At 34.0% G+C, this 13928-nt stretch overlaps 1 protein-coding gene and 1 pseudogene across 21 annotated transcripts in view; both read left to right on the top strand.

Annotated features, from left to right (window-relative positions):
• Positions 1–13928, top strand: part of RAP1GDS1 (Rap1 GTPase-GDP dissociation stimulator 1) — a 176170-nt gene that overhangs the window by 80440 nt on the left and 81802 nt on the right. For all 21 annotated transcript variants that reach the window (XM_055296952.2, XM_055296951.2, XM_063610211.1 and 18 more), the window contains exon 4: positions 4264–4389. In XM_055296952.2, coding sequence (XP_055152927.1) covers positions 4264–4389 — 126 coding nt within the window. The remainder of the gene's footprint in view (positions 1–4263; positions 4390–13928) is intronic.
• LOC129492463 (uncharacterized) lies at positions 6996–7148 on the top strand (annotated as a pseudogene).

The following is a 13928-nucleotide window of genomic DNA, read 5'->3' as shown; positions in this document are numbered from 1 at the left end:
AATGGTGCGATCTCAGCTCACTGCAAGCTCCACCTCCTGGGTTCAAGCAATTCTCCTGCCTCAGCTCCCTGAGTAGGTGGAATTACAGGCACGCACCACCATACCCAGCTAATTTTTTGTATCTTTAGTAGAGACGGGGTTTCACCATGTTAGCCAGGTTGGTCTCAAACTCCTGACCTCGTGATCTGCCCACCTTGGTCTCCCAGAGTGCTGGGATTACAGGCATGAGCCACTGCGCCCGGCCAGTACTTTCTTTAAAAACAAGGGCAGTACAAAGTGTGAGTGAAAAAATATAAATGTCAGTTTAACAACCCACATATGAAAGTCACTCATTCTTTTATATTCATGCCTCATAGTTTTCCTTGTTTTTCAAAAGAAAAACATAAAAAGCTAAGAGTTAATACAGGGAAGTTATTAGAGAAAATTCAAATATGAATGTTATGATTTAGTCTAATAAACACTGAGGTGGACTCTGCTACTCAGTGTTTTTATTTGGCTTGAAAATTTTGGTTTAAAAGAGTTTTAATAAAATAGTTTCTTCAGGTAAGTGAAAGTGGAGAAAGTAGACATTAGGTTTTTTAATATTTGAGGATATGTGAGGGGGATATAAATCTCGGTGTATATAAAAAGAAAATAATTTTCATCACAGCCTGTACTTTATGATGCTGCTGAATGAATATGTAATTCAAGTAGCTTTGAGAAAGTAAAAGCAAGAAAGTAAAGCGTTAACACTGTAAATTTACAAAAGAATAGAAATAATCAACAATTATTTAATGAATGTATTACTACAGTCAAAGGCCTCTGTTCTGTTCCATTGGTCTAGCTCTCTGTTTTGGTACCAGTACCATGCTGTTTTGGTTACTGTAGCCTTGTAGTATAGTTTGAAGTCAGGTAGTGTGATGCCTCCAGCTTTGTTGTTTTGGCTTAGGATTGACTTGGCAATGCGGGGTCTTTTTTGGTTCCATATGGACTTTAAAGTAGTTTTCCAATTCTGTGAAGAAAGTCATTGGTAGCTTGATGGGGATAGCATTGAATCTGTAAATTACTTTGGGCAGTATGGCCATTTTCCCGATACTGATTTGTCCTATCCATGAGCATAGAACGTTCTTCCGTTTGTTTGTGTCCTCTTTTATTTCGTTAGGCAGTGGTTTGTAATTCTCCTTGAAAATGTCCTTCACATCCCTTGTAAGTTGGATTCCTAGGTATTTTATTCTCTTTGAAGCAATTGTGAATGGGAGTTCACTCATGATTTGGCTCTCTGTCTGTCTGTTATTGGTGTATAAGAATGCTTATTACTTTTGCACATTTTAAACATATTCTTAAACATCCCTGGTATTTTTTTTAATATATCTGCCTGAAGCATGATAACTTTATGTCTTTAAAATTAGCTAGCGAGGACTACCACTCTTTGGTTAAAAAAGTAAATTAGCTGAAGAGCAAAAGAGTTTTAGAAGAAATTCTTTTTTACTTTATCCAGAGACTGACAGTGACTGACAGCTGAGGAATATATTAGCTTTGTTTTATCTTTATATGTTTTTGAGTAAAAAATGGTTCCAAAGAGTTTTGATTCCACAATTTTTCTATAATTATTTACCCTCTATTATTCGAAGAATACTTGAAGCTGTTGATTGTAGAGTCAAAATTTTAAAGATTGGTATCATATAGGCAAAACATCAAAGAAACACAGTAATTCTTCAGTGTTGCCATTGCCTGAATAGCAATAACAAAACAAGCAAAATAATAAGATAAACAAGTTTTATTTGTGAATGAGTGCAAATCAGACCATTCCTAAATTTCTTGTTTTAGTAGTCAATGAAATCATCTTACTGTTGGGAACCAGGCATAGTTCAGTGAAAAGGATAATGAACATCTGTCTTTAATATGAGTTAGTAGCATGTTAATTTAAGATTTGAAATCTAGACCAGGCCTGGTGGTTCTCACCTATAATCCTAGCACTTTGGAAGGCCACAATGGGAGGATCACTTGAGCCTAGAATTTCGACACCAGCCAGGGCAGCATAGTGAAACTCGGTCTATAAAAAAATAAAAAATTGGCTGGGTGTGGTGGCTTACAGCTGTAATCTCAGCACTTTGGGAGGCCGAGGCGGGTGGATCACGAGGTCAGGAGTTCAAGACCAACCTGGCCAACGTAGTGAATCCCCATCTCTACTAAAAATACAAAAATTAGCTGGGCGTGGTGGCACTTGCCTGTAGTCCCAACTACTCGGGAGGCTGAGGCAGGAGAATCATTTGAACCCCAGAGGCAGAGGTTGCAGTGAGCCGAGACTGCACCATTGCACTCCAGCCTGGGTGACAAAGCAAGGCTCCGTCTCAAAAATAAATACATAAATAAAATTATCTAGGCCTGGTGGTACACACCTGTAGTTCCAGCTATTCAGGAAGCTGAGGTCAGGGAGGATTCCTTAAGCTCAGGAGTTCGAGGCTACAGTGAGCCATTATCCTGCCATCGCATTCCAGCTTGGGTGATAGGGTGACACCTTGTCTCAAGAAGAAAAAGATTTGAAATTTATGAAGGGTCTAAAGTAACCATTAACTAAAGAGGTAGATAAGCAGATTGATATGTCATCTCCTATAGATGGTCATCGAATTCATGAACATGTGCGTACAGCATAATTCATTTTCTTAACGTGAGTAGTAGGATACTTAATACTACTGAGTTTGATAACATCAATGATAAACTCAAAGGTTAGTTGTTGAGATAGGAAATAATCTGAGTCTTAGAAGTTTACATTACAGGGGATTTTTAGTGGTAGAGTAATAAGAAAGAGACGATAGGAATTAATTCCTTTATTTCAGGAGAGAGGAATACCTCTGTGATTTACAGCTATCTTAGGAGGAAAAGAAGTTGTCTCAGAGGTGACAGCTGACAGAATAACCTATATGGTAAGCTCTAAGAATTTGAAAATGAAGGGAGAGGGAGGATTGCTTATGAGGGTACCTGTGGAACAAACCAAGAGGTAGACCATCTTGATAGAGTGAAAAGATAGTGATTTTTTTAGTAGGACAGGTTATAGATGGATAAATTAGTTCTTTGTTAACTAACTTTATTGACCAGAACATCCTTATGGTGAGTTGTGATGTCCAAAAAGATAATTCAGTTACTGGTTATAGGAGAAATTTCATCAGTTACATACTTCCTTATGTTTTGTAGTGGTCCATCATGAGACACTGAAAAAAAAAAAAAGTTTATGTCCAATCATGACTGTGGTGGTATCATGGGGAGTTAATACATAGAGAATGGCATACAATAAAGATAAGGAAAAAATGGGTTCGAAATTTAAGAAATCTTTTTTTTTTTTTTTTTTTGAGAAGGAGTCTCGCTGTTGCCCGGTTGGAGTGCAGTGGCGTGATCTTGGCTCACTGCAGGCTCCGCCCCCCAGGGTTCACGCCATTCTCCTGCCTCAGCCTCCTGAGTAGCTGGGACTACAGGCGCCTGCCACCTTGCCCGGCTAATTTTTTGTATTTTTAGTAGAGACGGGGTTTCACCGTGTTAGCCAGGATGGTCTCGATCTCCTGACCTCGTGATCCACCTGCCTCGGCCTCCCAAAGTGCTGGGATTACAGGCGTGAGCCACCGTGCCAGGCCAAAATTTAAGAAATCTTAACATTTGACTCTTCAGGCCTGTAAATGTATAGGTATAGCAGCAGATATGAGTGAGCCATAAAATGGATTTTAATAAAGGACAGGAGTGAAGATGAGAAGAGGATGATTCCACCACATCTTACCAATCAAAAAGGACATATTATTTTTTAATGGTTCACTGAAACCTTTATACATATATATATATGTATGTATGTATAGGCTTTTTTAGAAAACATAGTGAAAAATTAGGCAATATGATGGCTTAGTTTATAAGTGTAGTACTTTAATTATCAGGCTCATAGAAATACATCACCATTGTTTCCATCATCACACATACTTCTTCCAAAGCACATCGTTATTACGAGAAGATAGTGATAAATTAGTTGTGATGTAAGTTAATTAAAATCCCTTTGGTTTATGGCAGAGACTGTCAGCAAACAAAAATATGACCCCACTCAGTTTTGTGTATTTTATGAAGCATTTAGTAGGGTTGTAACAGGGTACTTTTGTACAGAAATGTACTCTTCAAATATTCAGCCACCTTTTCAAGGTGGCTTTTAAATACCACGTATTAAAAGTAGGTATTCATTTTATTAGGGGAGGTGATTTATGTAAATTGTGAATCGTTAGATTTTTAATTAAATATGTCTCTTATTTTCAGAGTTTATGCGAATTCCATGTGTGGATGCTGGATTGATTTCACCACTGGTGCAGCTGCTAAATAGCAAAGACCAGGAAGTGCTGCTTCAAACGGGCAGGGCTCTAGGAAACATATGTTACGATAGCCGTAAGTGTTGACATCACAAGAATACACATACATTTTTAAGAATTATGATATTCAGACTAATCTGCTTTGGTGTTAGCAGTGACTTTTCTAGGCTAAAACACTAACATGGGCCAGCATGATTTAGCACTGCTTATTTAGCAGAATTTATGGAGATTCTGGTCATTGTATTCTTATCTAAGAAATCACAGGAAATAAAATGTTTTCCCCTGTTATCACAAATGATATTTTCAGAGGAAATTAAGTCAGTTTCTAAGAAATTGGGGCTTTAAGTTTAGAAAAAATACATATGTGCATCTTCTCAATTAGGTTTCATTGAAATATTATCTCTGAATGGGAATGCTTATGGACACAGTTTTTTAAAGTTTCTGCGTCTGTCCAAATACATTTTTAATTACTTGCAGTTCAGTAAAACCAATCATAAAAACCATTCTCTTCTCAAAAGCTAGATTGGCCCATTGCATTTGCATTGACTCCATTCCTATTTGTCATTATATCGTTGTCATCCTCACCACATTCTGTAATATACTGTTCCACTAGGCAAAAAGAAAGCAAGAACTGGGGTATGGGTATATTGTAACAGCGTTAACAATTTCTACTTCCCCTTTCTACATATAAACAAAATACAGAAAAAAAAATTTAAGTATATTTAACTTAACTAGGCTTATTCTGATTTTCCTTAGAGTTTTATTTGCTGAGCCAAAACACGTATTTTATCATTCACCTGTAAAGCCTCCTAGGAATTTAGTTTTATTTCTATAACTAGGATAACTTTTAATGCTTATTTTCCCCATTGAGTGTTTAACTCAGATGAGTTGTATTTTGTTATAACACAAAAGATATGGCCCTTTTATAATAGGCAGTCCTTCAAAAAGTGATTTATGCATATAAGCCAGAAAGAAAGGACATAAATATATTCATTTATGATATAAGAAAGAAGTAGGAAAAAAGATTGAAACTACAGTTATAACTCATATATAGCAGTAGTGGTAAAGCTAGCCTCATTTATTCTCCTTTTCTTACTTTTTCTGAAATAGGAGCTACAATAGCTGTAAGTATTGAAATATCAGTAATGAATCTGAGGACGTAGATGTCTTAATATGAATTTTAACTTCAGTTTTCAGTCCCCAGTATAGCCTGTAAATCTGCTTATCTGCTCCTTCATTCAAGTTCTTTTTATCATAGGGTATTAGCTTTATTTACAAAATTCTGTTGCTTTATGTTTATAATTTTGTGTTTTCATATTTAGGATTTTAATTAAGCACCATAGTTTATAATATCAACTTTCAAGACTGAATCGTTTATTATATATTTATATGATTAATTTTAGCAATATATATTAGACCTCAGCTGAGTAATAGTCAAAGATTAGTAGCATGTACTTGGAGAGTACTGATTATTACTGTTTTTATTCTTACTTTTCTGTGTTTGTTACTACAATTTAAGGGTACCAAAAGTATTCTTTAAACCTTGTTCATTTTAGTTATTCTTGAATTATACATTGTTTGAAAATAGAGAATATTACCTGTTTTGAGAACTTTTGTCCTGGAGTTTTTCCTATTAATAAAATAGAAATACACACAGTGATATTTTGTCTCATACTGCTTTGGTTTTTATAGGCATAGAGTAATTTTGTTTCCTGTGTATTCTAAAGAACCTTAAAGTTAGGGTAATAAATGTCTAGTTAACAAGATTATTCTTTTGATGAAACTGAAGTCCATTATTATAGTATTTATCATATCTATTTACTTTATCTTATGGGATATACAATATAAAGTTCTATGGATATCCTTTAAGTTATGAAGTTAATTTTTTTCATTTTATTATAAATATTAATAACCAACTTATCCTCATTTAGTTCAGTGGAAGTCATAGCTAAATGATTAATTAAGCCTAGTAAATACAGGCCATATTTTTACACTTTTAAACTTTAGTTCAGGAAAATGAAGTTCGAAGTCTTAAAAGTGAATAAATGTAAGAAGTGATTCATTACTTAGTATAAATCATGTGATGAAAATGTATTTATTGTGCCATGCTTTCATATGCATATAATTTCCATAGACTGCATACTTTCTTACCCTTTTATTCAAAATTAGATTCTGTGAACTTCTTTGTGATTTTTCTAGAATGATTGCAGGACAATTACAGTGTTTATACTTGAATTACAAGAATAATATAAAAGCCTTGTAAATGTGATGTTGTGTGGTTGATTTGGGAATTTACTTGAAATGCATTTCTCATTTTATTTTGTGACAACTGGAAATTTTTCCTTTTTAAACAAGTTTTTAGTGGCTTCTATTTTAATTCATCAACCTTCTTCACTCTCAGGAATGTAATGCTTCATTTTTAAAAGGAGTATAGAAAACTACATGATAGCCTTGTGATCAATACAAAGAATCTTTTTCTTTCAAATAAAGTATGTTTTAAAGAGTTCATATATTTGTGTTTTATCAAACTTACTTATGGGGCTAATCAATTGATTTCCGTTTTATTAATGTACTCCAAATGAATAATTTTTTTTAACGTAGGTTTCTTCAGGATGATAGTAGGCTTACAGTAGATAGTAAAGTTGATGTAAATAGAAAGTAGTATAAAGAATTCACTATTGGATCACTTCTCGGCCTTTTGGCTAAGATCAAGTGTAGAATTCACTACTGGAGATAAAAATTTGAGAAATTCATATATGTTCTATAGATTTTTACTTTGACACATGAAAAGTAAAGCATTTGCTAGCATATTTCAGTTAGCATAGTGTATTTGAAAGGAAGTGAGCTCCAACTGTAGAAAGAATTACCATAAAATCCGTGGAAATCTTTGGAGAAAAACTAGGTCAGATTTCAGTTTTACCAGCCTTGACAGTGCCCATTTTAGGAACTTTTCCTAATGGAAGAAAATGGCCTTATATAATCCTAACATGAGGTAACAGACTGGCATACTGCTAAATGGGACGGCGTAAAGCTTTGTTGCTGATGAACTTTTTGAATCCCAGTCTCCTTCTTGCATATAGACATGAAAGAATCACTCACTGGCTGGGAACGTTTTTCATTTAAAATGCTTGGTCTTTTTTCTTCCAGAGAGCTGCAAGGTACTTCATTTATGGATTTCTCTTTCGAAGTATACAAACAGACTTCTGATATAGGCAATATTTTAAAATTCTTCTGCCCTTTAACTTTGCCAAAATAACTCTGTTTATGAGAAGTTTGACATCTTTCAGATGAGAGAAGAAAGGAAAGTTGTATTTCAATTTGGAAAGAAATAATCAAAATTGTGCATTCGATGGGATACACCAGGGAATGTGGTTTTAAAGCGCAGTAGTATCATATTTCAGAAATGCATGCCTTTGGCCTATTTACACTTCCGTTTCAAAGGTGTTATAAAAAAGAGGATTATGTTCTTATATAGCTGTCTTTGTGGCATTCCTCATTTTATTGATTTGTTTATATAACTGTACACATTTTAAATTGCTGATGCACTTAAATGGCCTTATAGTTTTAAAAAGCTTTATGTTAAATTCCCATCCTGTATTTATAATTCCCGGGGATAAATTGGTGATTTGAGACTAGTGTTCTGTTTGTGGATATTACTGCTTGAGGTCAGGAAATAATTGTTTCTTGATCTACTGGTTAAAAGATATTAGTAGAGGCTAGAAGAAAATGATTACATGAAATTAAATATTTGTGCCTTTTTATACACCGAGGAAGAATAATGTACAAATCAAATAAAAATGTTTTAAAATTAAACAAATATACCTCTTTATAGAAATAAAATGAATACTTATTATATAACTGGTACTATTATTGGAAAGATATGTACACTTAAGCTTATATGATGTGCTATCATACATGAGATAAAAAGTTGTATTCTTCCTCACTGATGAGTAAATATTAAAATGAGGTAGTAATCAGGCTTGCCAAAGCCAGTGTTTATGAAGTGAAATATTGTTTATTCATTGACATCAAGTATAAATGGGAAGGATGCTGAAACATATGCATGTATCCGTTTGTATATTAGCGATTCTTGTGCTACACTATTTTAATATAAAGGCTTTATTTTTATATAAAAATTCTTTATATAAAAATAGTGTAGAAGGAATCATAGTTCTTACTGCAAATACTGAAAAACAGTTACCAATAATGTACAATATTTTATCATGTAAGTTGATCAGAAAAGTATATATTAATATGATACAGACATACTTTGAAATCGCCAAAGTAATCAAAATATATTTGCAACAGTTATATTCAAAAGGGAACTATTTATATCCAGCATTTAAAATAAATGTTTATTTCAGTGATATCAATTAGGTTATTTGATGAGTTATATTAGATATGTTATTAAAGTCTCATGCAAGTCTTTGTATTTACCCTATTTTCTGTGTTATTCAGTTTTAGAATAAAATAGAATTATCAGTCAATAAGTAGCGTAAAAATAAGATTCTTCAGTTTTCATCAATCTGTTGTATTTTATGAGTTTATTATTAAAGTACGTCGTGTATAAGAATAAACAACAATATGTTACTGCTACTTTTAGAGATAGTAGTCATGACTATTATCACATGAAAGCATTCCACTATAAAGACATTCTAAATATAGATTGAAGTAGATATTGTTTTGTAACACTATCATAAGCTCTAAAAACAAGCATGTGCCATTAAAGAGCTTTTTAAATGGTAGAGAAAATAAAATGAACAAAGGAACACAACTTGAGGACAATTACAGAGCACACACTAAATATGTTTTTTTATCAGAATGAAAATAAATAAGAATATTAACTGTAGCTGTTTTTTAAGAAATTAACCAAATAGTACATTGCTTAGAAAAGAATTTGTTTACAAATTAATATAATTATAAATGTATAAAATTTTAATATAACCCCTAGAAAGTGGATATTGCAAATGAATGTGATTTCCAGCTCTACCATTCACTAACTTGTCATTTAGTTTTTCTGATTTTAGTTTCCTCCTTGGTAAGGTAAGCTTGTGTGGATTAAGTATGTTTATATAAAAAGTGTGTGTGACTCAATGTAATACATACAGTAACATACAAAAGATATTTCCATAAAGATACAAAAGCCAGAAGCCATATAAAGAGAGGCAAAGATAAATCTGGTGGGAAGCAAGGATAATATGCTTAACTGTGTATAAGCACTGATTTCACTTGAGCTTCTTGGCAGCCTATGTGAAAAAACAACTTGATATGCCTTGTAATTTTTATTTTATGATAAAAAGGAATATTTTAGTTCTTTAATCAAACAAAAAACTTTTGAGACAAAATAGTAGGAGGGACTTATCAGGATGTCATTAATTCCCTAGATGATTCTGTGCACATACCTAGTTACAATATGTAAGGATATTTACTGGCATTATAGTGTACCTAGTGACTGTTCTACAAAAGTTGCCCAGATGTTTTCCATGTGATTGTTTCTTGTACTAATCTTCAACAGAATCCGGGAAATAATAGGACTTTACAGAAGGTAGTTTTATTTGGGTAGTATATCCCGAGTATGTTGTTTTTTGGTGGTTAAACTTGCTTAAAGGATTCAGTTTAAAAATTTGAAAAAGTTTTGACTTGAATATATTTCCTAATTTAGTTTAAAACCAGAATACAATTCTGGTTTCCATTCATTGTACTTTATCCTTTTCTCTATGTTGTGTGATATATCCAAGTTCTGTTTCTTGAGACCAAAAACCATGTTTATCTCTGATTTTTGAGCCCATTATCAGTTTGATGGAAACCTGACTAGCATGAAAGTGAGTATTTTAAAATACCACTTTAGTTGTGGTACACAAATCTGTACATATGTTAGAATTGCTTAGAACCATACATGCCCATACATGTACACTAATGCATGTAAAAACTGATGAAATATGAATAAGGTCTGACATTGTACCAATGTCAGTGTCCTGGTTATGCTATTGTGTAGTAGAGTTATGCAATGTTACCATTGGAGGAAGCTGGATAAAGGGCACGTGAGACCTTTCTGTGCTTTTTTTTTTTTTTAAATAACTTCTTGTGAGCCTCTAATTACTTCTAAATATAAAGTTTTAAAACCTCACCTATCCCGAAAGCATATATATTCTCTTCTCTATGGGAAATGACCTTGTTGTTTCAGCAGTACCTGAGGTGGGAGGTGGGGGCAGCAGGCATACACATAAAATTTTAAAGCATAGCTCACAGCAGTAATTTTCATGAGTTTGTGCAATTAATGTGAAAGACAAAATTGCCTGTAATTCTTTCTCCCTCCAAATTGGACTTTCATGGAAAAAAATCAACAAAAACCTAACAGCCCTAAAATAAGATTTAAGGAGTGGGAATTCATATTTGTTGGGTTAGGACCTAGGGACAAAAGCAGAGGAAATTTCCGAGAAAGGGAATAACTGATAGGGAAATATTATAGACCAAAAAAAGTGAAATTATGAACTCAAGTAAACAGGTTGGTATTAAAATGAGAAAGGACATTTCTGCCATAGAGAAAAAAAGACAAGATAAATGAAAGTATAAAAAAAACCTTTAAGTAGTAAAGAGGGCACTCAAAAGTGTATTTCTGGGTATAGTTTTATCTTCCCAGTAAGGCAGATGTCAAGCTCATCTGTTAATAAAAGTCAACACCAAAATGATGGTAGGAAGTTTGTGGTTTTGGGGGAGAGTTCAGAATTGGGGCTGTGGGACATGTAAATCATGAAGATATGATTTTTTAAAATAGCCAAATAGTAATATAGGTATGCTATGGTAGAGATCTTGATTGTGCATCCATTAACGTATAGTGTGCACTTAAAATGTCTGTAGGCTAAGGAATTATTTTGACTTTGATATGTGGACAGGAAGGAGCCTCTGAAAGTAACTTGAAGAAATTGATATTTTCAGTTTTGTAGCGTCATACAGTCTAACTGGAATGGACAGAGAGAGATGTGAGGCAGAGATACCAGGAAGCCATTACAGGAGGCCGGGTGTGGTGTGGTAAATAGTGACTGCGGCAGAGAGAACGAAATTATAATGTGAAGTGAGAGACAGTACTCAGATAGTTTATTATCAGTTTGGCTGGTTCTTGATAGCACTGCACCAGGTTTATTTAAGCAATGTAAAGTACTCTATCTCTTCAGTTAATGTACACTTTGAGAAATTATGATCTTTCCATTTTTGTACTTGGTATTAAATTTAAATCCCTATTTTTTTTATTTTTTATTTTTTTATTTTATTTTATTTCTTTGAGACAGAGTCTCGCTCTGTCGCCCAGGCTAGAGTGCAGTGGCGCGACCTCGGCTCACCGCAAGCTCCACCTTCTGGGTTCACGCCATTCTCCTGCCTCAGCCTCCCGAGTAGCTGGGACTACAGGCACCCGCCACTGCGCCCAGCTAATTTTTTGTATTTTTAGTAGAGACGGGGTTTCACCGTGTTAGCCAGGATGGTCTCGATCTCCTGACCTCGTGATTTGCCCGTCTCGGCCTCCCAAAGTGCTGGGATTACAGGCGTGAGCCACTGCTCCCGGCCTTAAATCCCTCTTTTATTAAATGGTATTTGGAAATCCAAGATTCTATCAAGTTTACCTTAAAATTGTAGGACAAAGAACACATATTACTGCTTTTTTTTCCCATGCTTGATTACTTTCCAAATACTATGTTATAAAAAGCTAATGTCTTAGGGAAGACATGAAATAGTAATTTCTGAATAATTGTTCTTAATTTTATAGATACGAAAGTAGAGGCAGCCTGTGAGAGAGTATTGCACGTGGCAAAAATATTAGATGATTTTTCTTGGGTTCAGTAAGAAGTCATATATGGTTGCCTCCCCCCTCCACCCCACCCCCATTCTCTGAGTCAGAAGTCTGAATGGCTTTAGAATTTTCCCTTCCTCATTAACAGGACTTAGGTAGGGTGGGAAATGTCTAATTATAGAGGCCTGGTTGGGGGTTTAAAAACATTTTTTGTCTGAATCTGTTTTTTCCCCTTACCTTTACTACTCTCATTTCACCTGTTAAAGTCAAAGTTTAGATATGTGAAACATAAGATTTCCAGTCTGCTTATTGAAACCCTATCAACACATACTATCCTCTGCTCTTTTTAATAGGGTTTTGTTTACATTTTAAAAATTTTCTTATTCGTAACCAAGTTGAAATACTGAGAACTTTCTCAACTTTTAATCAGCCTCTTCCTTGCTACAAGTAGGGTGCATTTTCCTTGGTGGTGAGGAAATACGAAAAATAAATGCTACGTAAAAGTGAATAATTCAGGGCCAGGCATAGTGGCTCACGCATGTAATCCTATCATTTTGGGAGCCCGAGGCGGATGGATCACTTGAGGTCAGGAGTTCAAGACCAGTCTGGTCAACATGGTGAAACCCCATCTCTACTTTTTAAAAAGAAAACAAAACAAAACAAAACTAGCCAGGCGTGGTGGCATATACCTGTAATTCCAGCTTTGGGAGGCTGGGGCATGATAATTACTTGAACCCAGGAGGCAATCATTTAAGATCACAGCACTGTACTCCAGCCTAGGTGACGGAGTGAGACTCTGTCTCAAAAAAAAAAGTGAGTAATTTACATTTTTCCTGCTGAGTAAAATGTTTTTACCCTTTGAGAAGCTATGCTGTCATCAATTCATTTAATCTGAACTGTATATATACATTTGCACACACACACATATATATATAGTCTAGCATAATTTAAGTATGAAATAGTTTGGTACAAAAACACCTTTTATATTTAAAATATTTATAAAACCTTTTGATCTTGAACAATTGGAGTAATAAATTGAAATAATAAATTACATACATTATTATCTAAATGCTATGTAAAAGTCACTTTAGGGAACTTTTATGGAAATACTTGAGTTAAATGACTTTATAATTTGTTTATAAACTAAAGATATTCAGTCTTTTGCTAATAAAATGATACAGAAATATAAAAATATAGGGAGTAAAGAAAGCTTTAGTAATTTCTTTAGGAAATGTATTGCCATTTATGGATCTTTTATTAGATAAAGGGTTTTTGAAAAAGTAGAATTATTGAACAATTTTAACTAATGTGAGAAATCTATTGCACTACAGAAATTAATACTAGTAACAGCAGGCACACCAAAAACTGTGTCCATCAAATGCTGGGCCATAACCTCATTTTATGCTGTGTCCTTGGTACTAGTGCTTTGGGAAATGAAAGATTTAATTCATTTACTTTTCCTGATCTGGCATTACAAGTGTAAATGTATATACACCTTGAAATTTTCCCACCTAAATGCAGATTTTTAAACCTGAATATAATGTCACAAAATTGCAAATTGCGTGCTTCTCTTTTGTTACGTGTGCACTTAACAGTCATGGTGGCTTTTTCTTCATGACTCATTTTTGTAATTTTACTTATGTAATATGTTATAGCTTTTGCTTTTATATCTAGTCTTTCAGGGATTTTTCCTGAATCTGGAAGGTGAATAAATTGCATTTTGAGTTTTAGAAACGATATTCATGAGCTTTTTTATTTGAATGCTGAAAACATTCGATTATGTCTAAGGTACATAATAGAAATTCACTGTTGGCAAAATTATAGGGGGAAAT

Source organism: Symphalangus syndactylus, chromosome 10 (genome assembly GCF_028878055.3).
Source record: "Symphalangus syndactylus isolate Jambi chromosome 10, NHGRI_mSymSyn1-v2.1_pri, whole genome shotgun sequence".
NCBI lineage: Eukaryota > Metazoa > Chordata > Mammalia > Primates > Hylobatidae > Symphalangus > Symphalangus syndactylus.
This window is presented reverse-complemented; position numbering and strand designations above follow the sequence as displayed.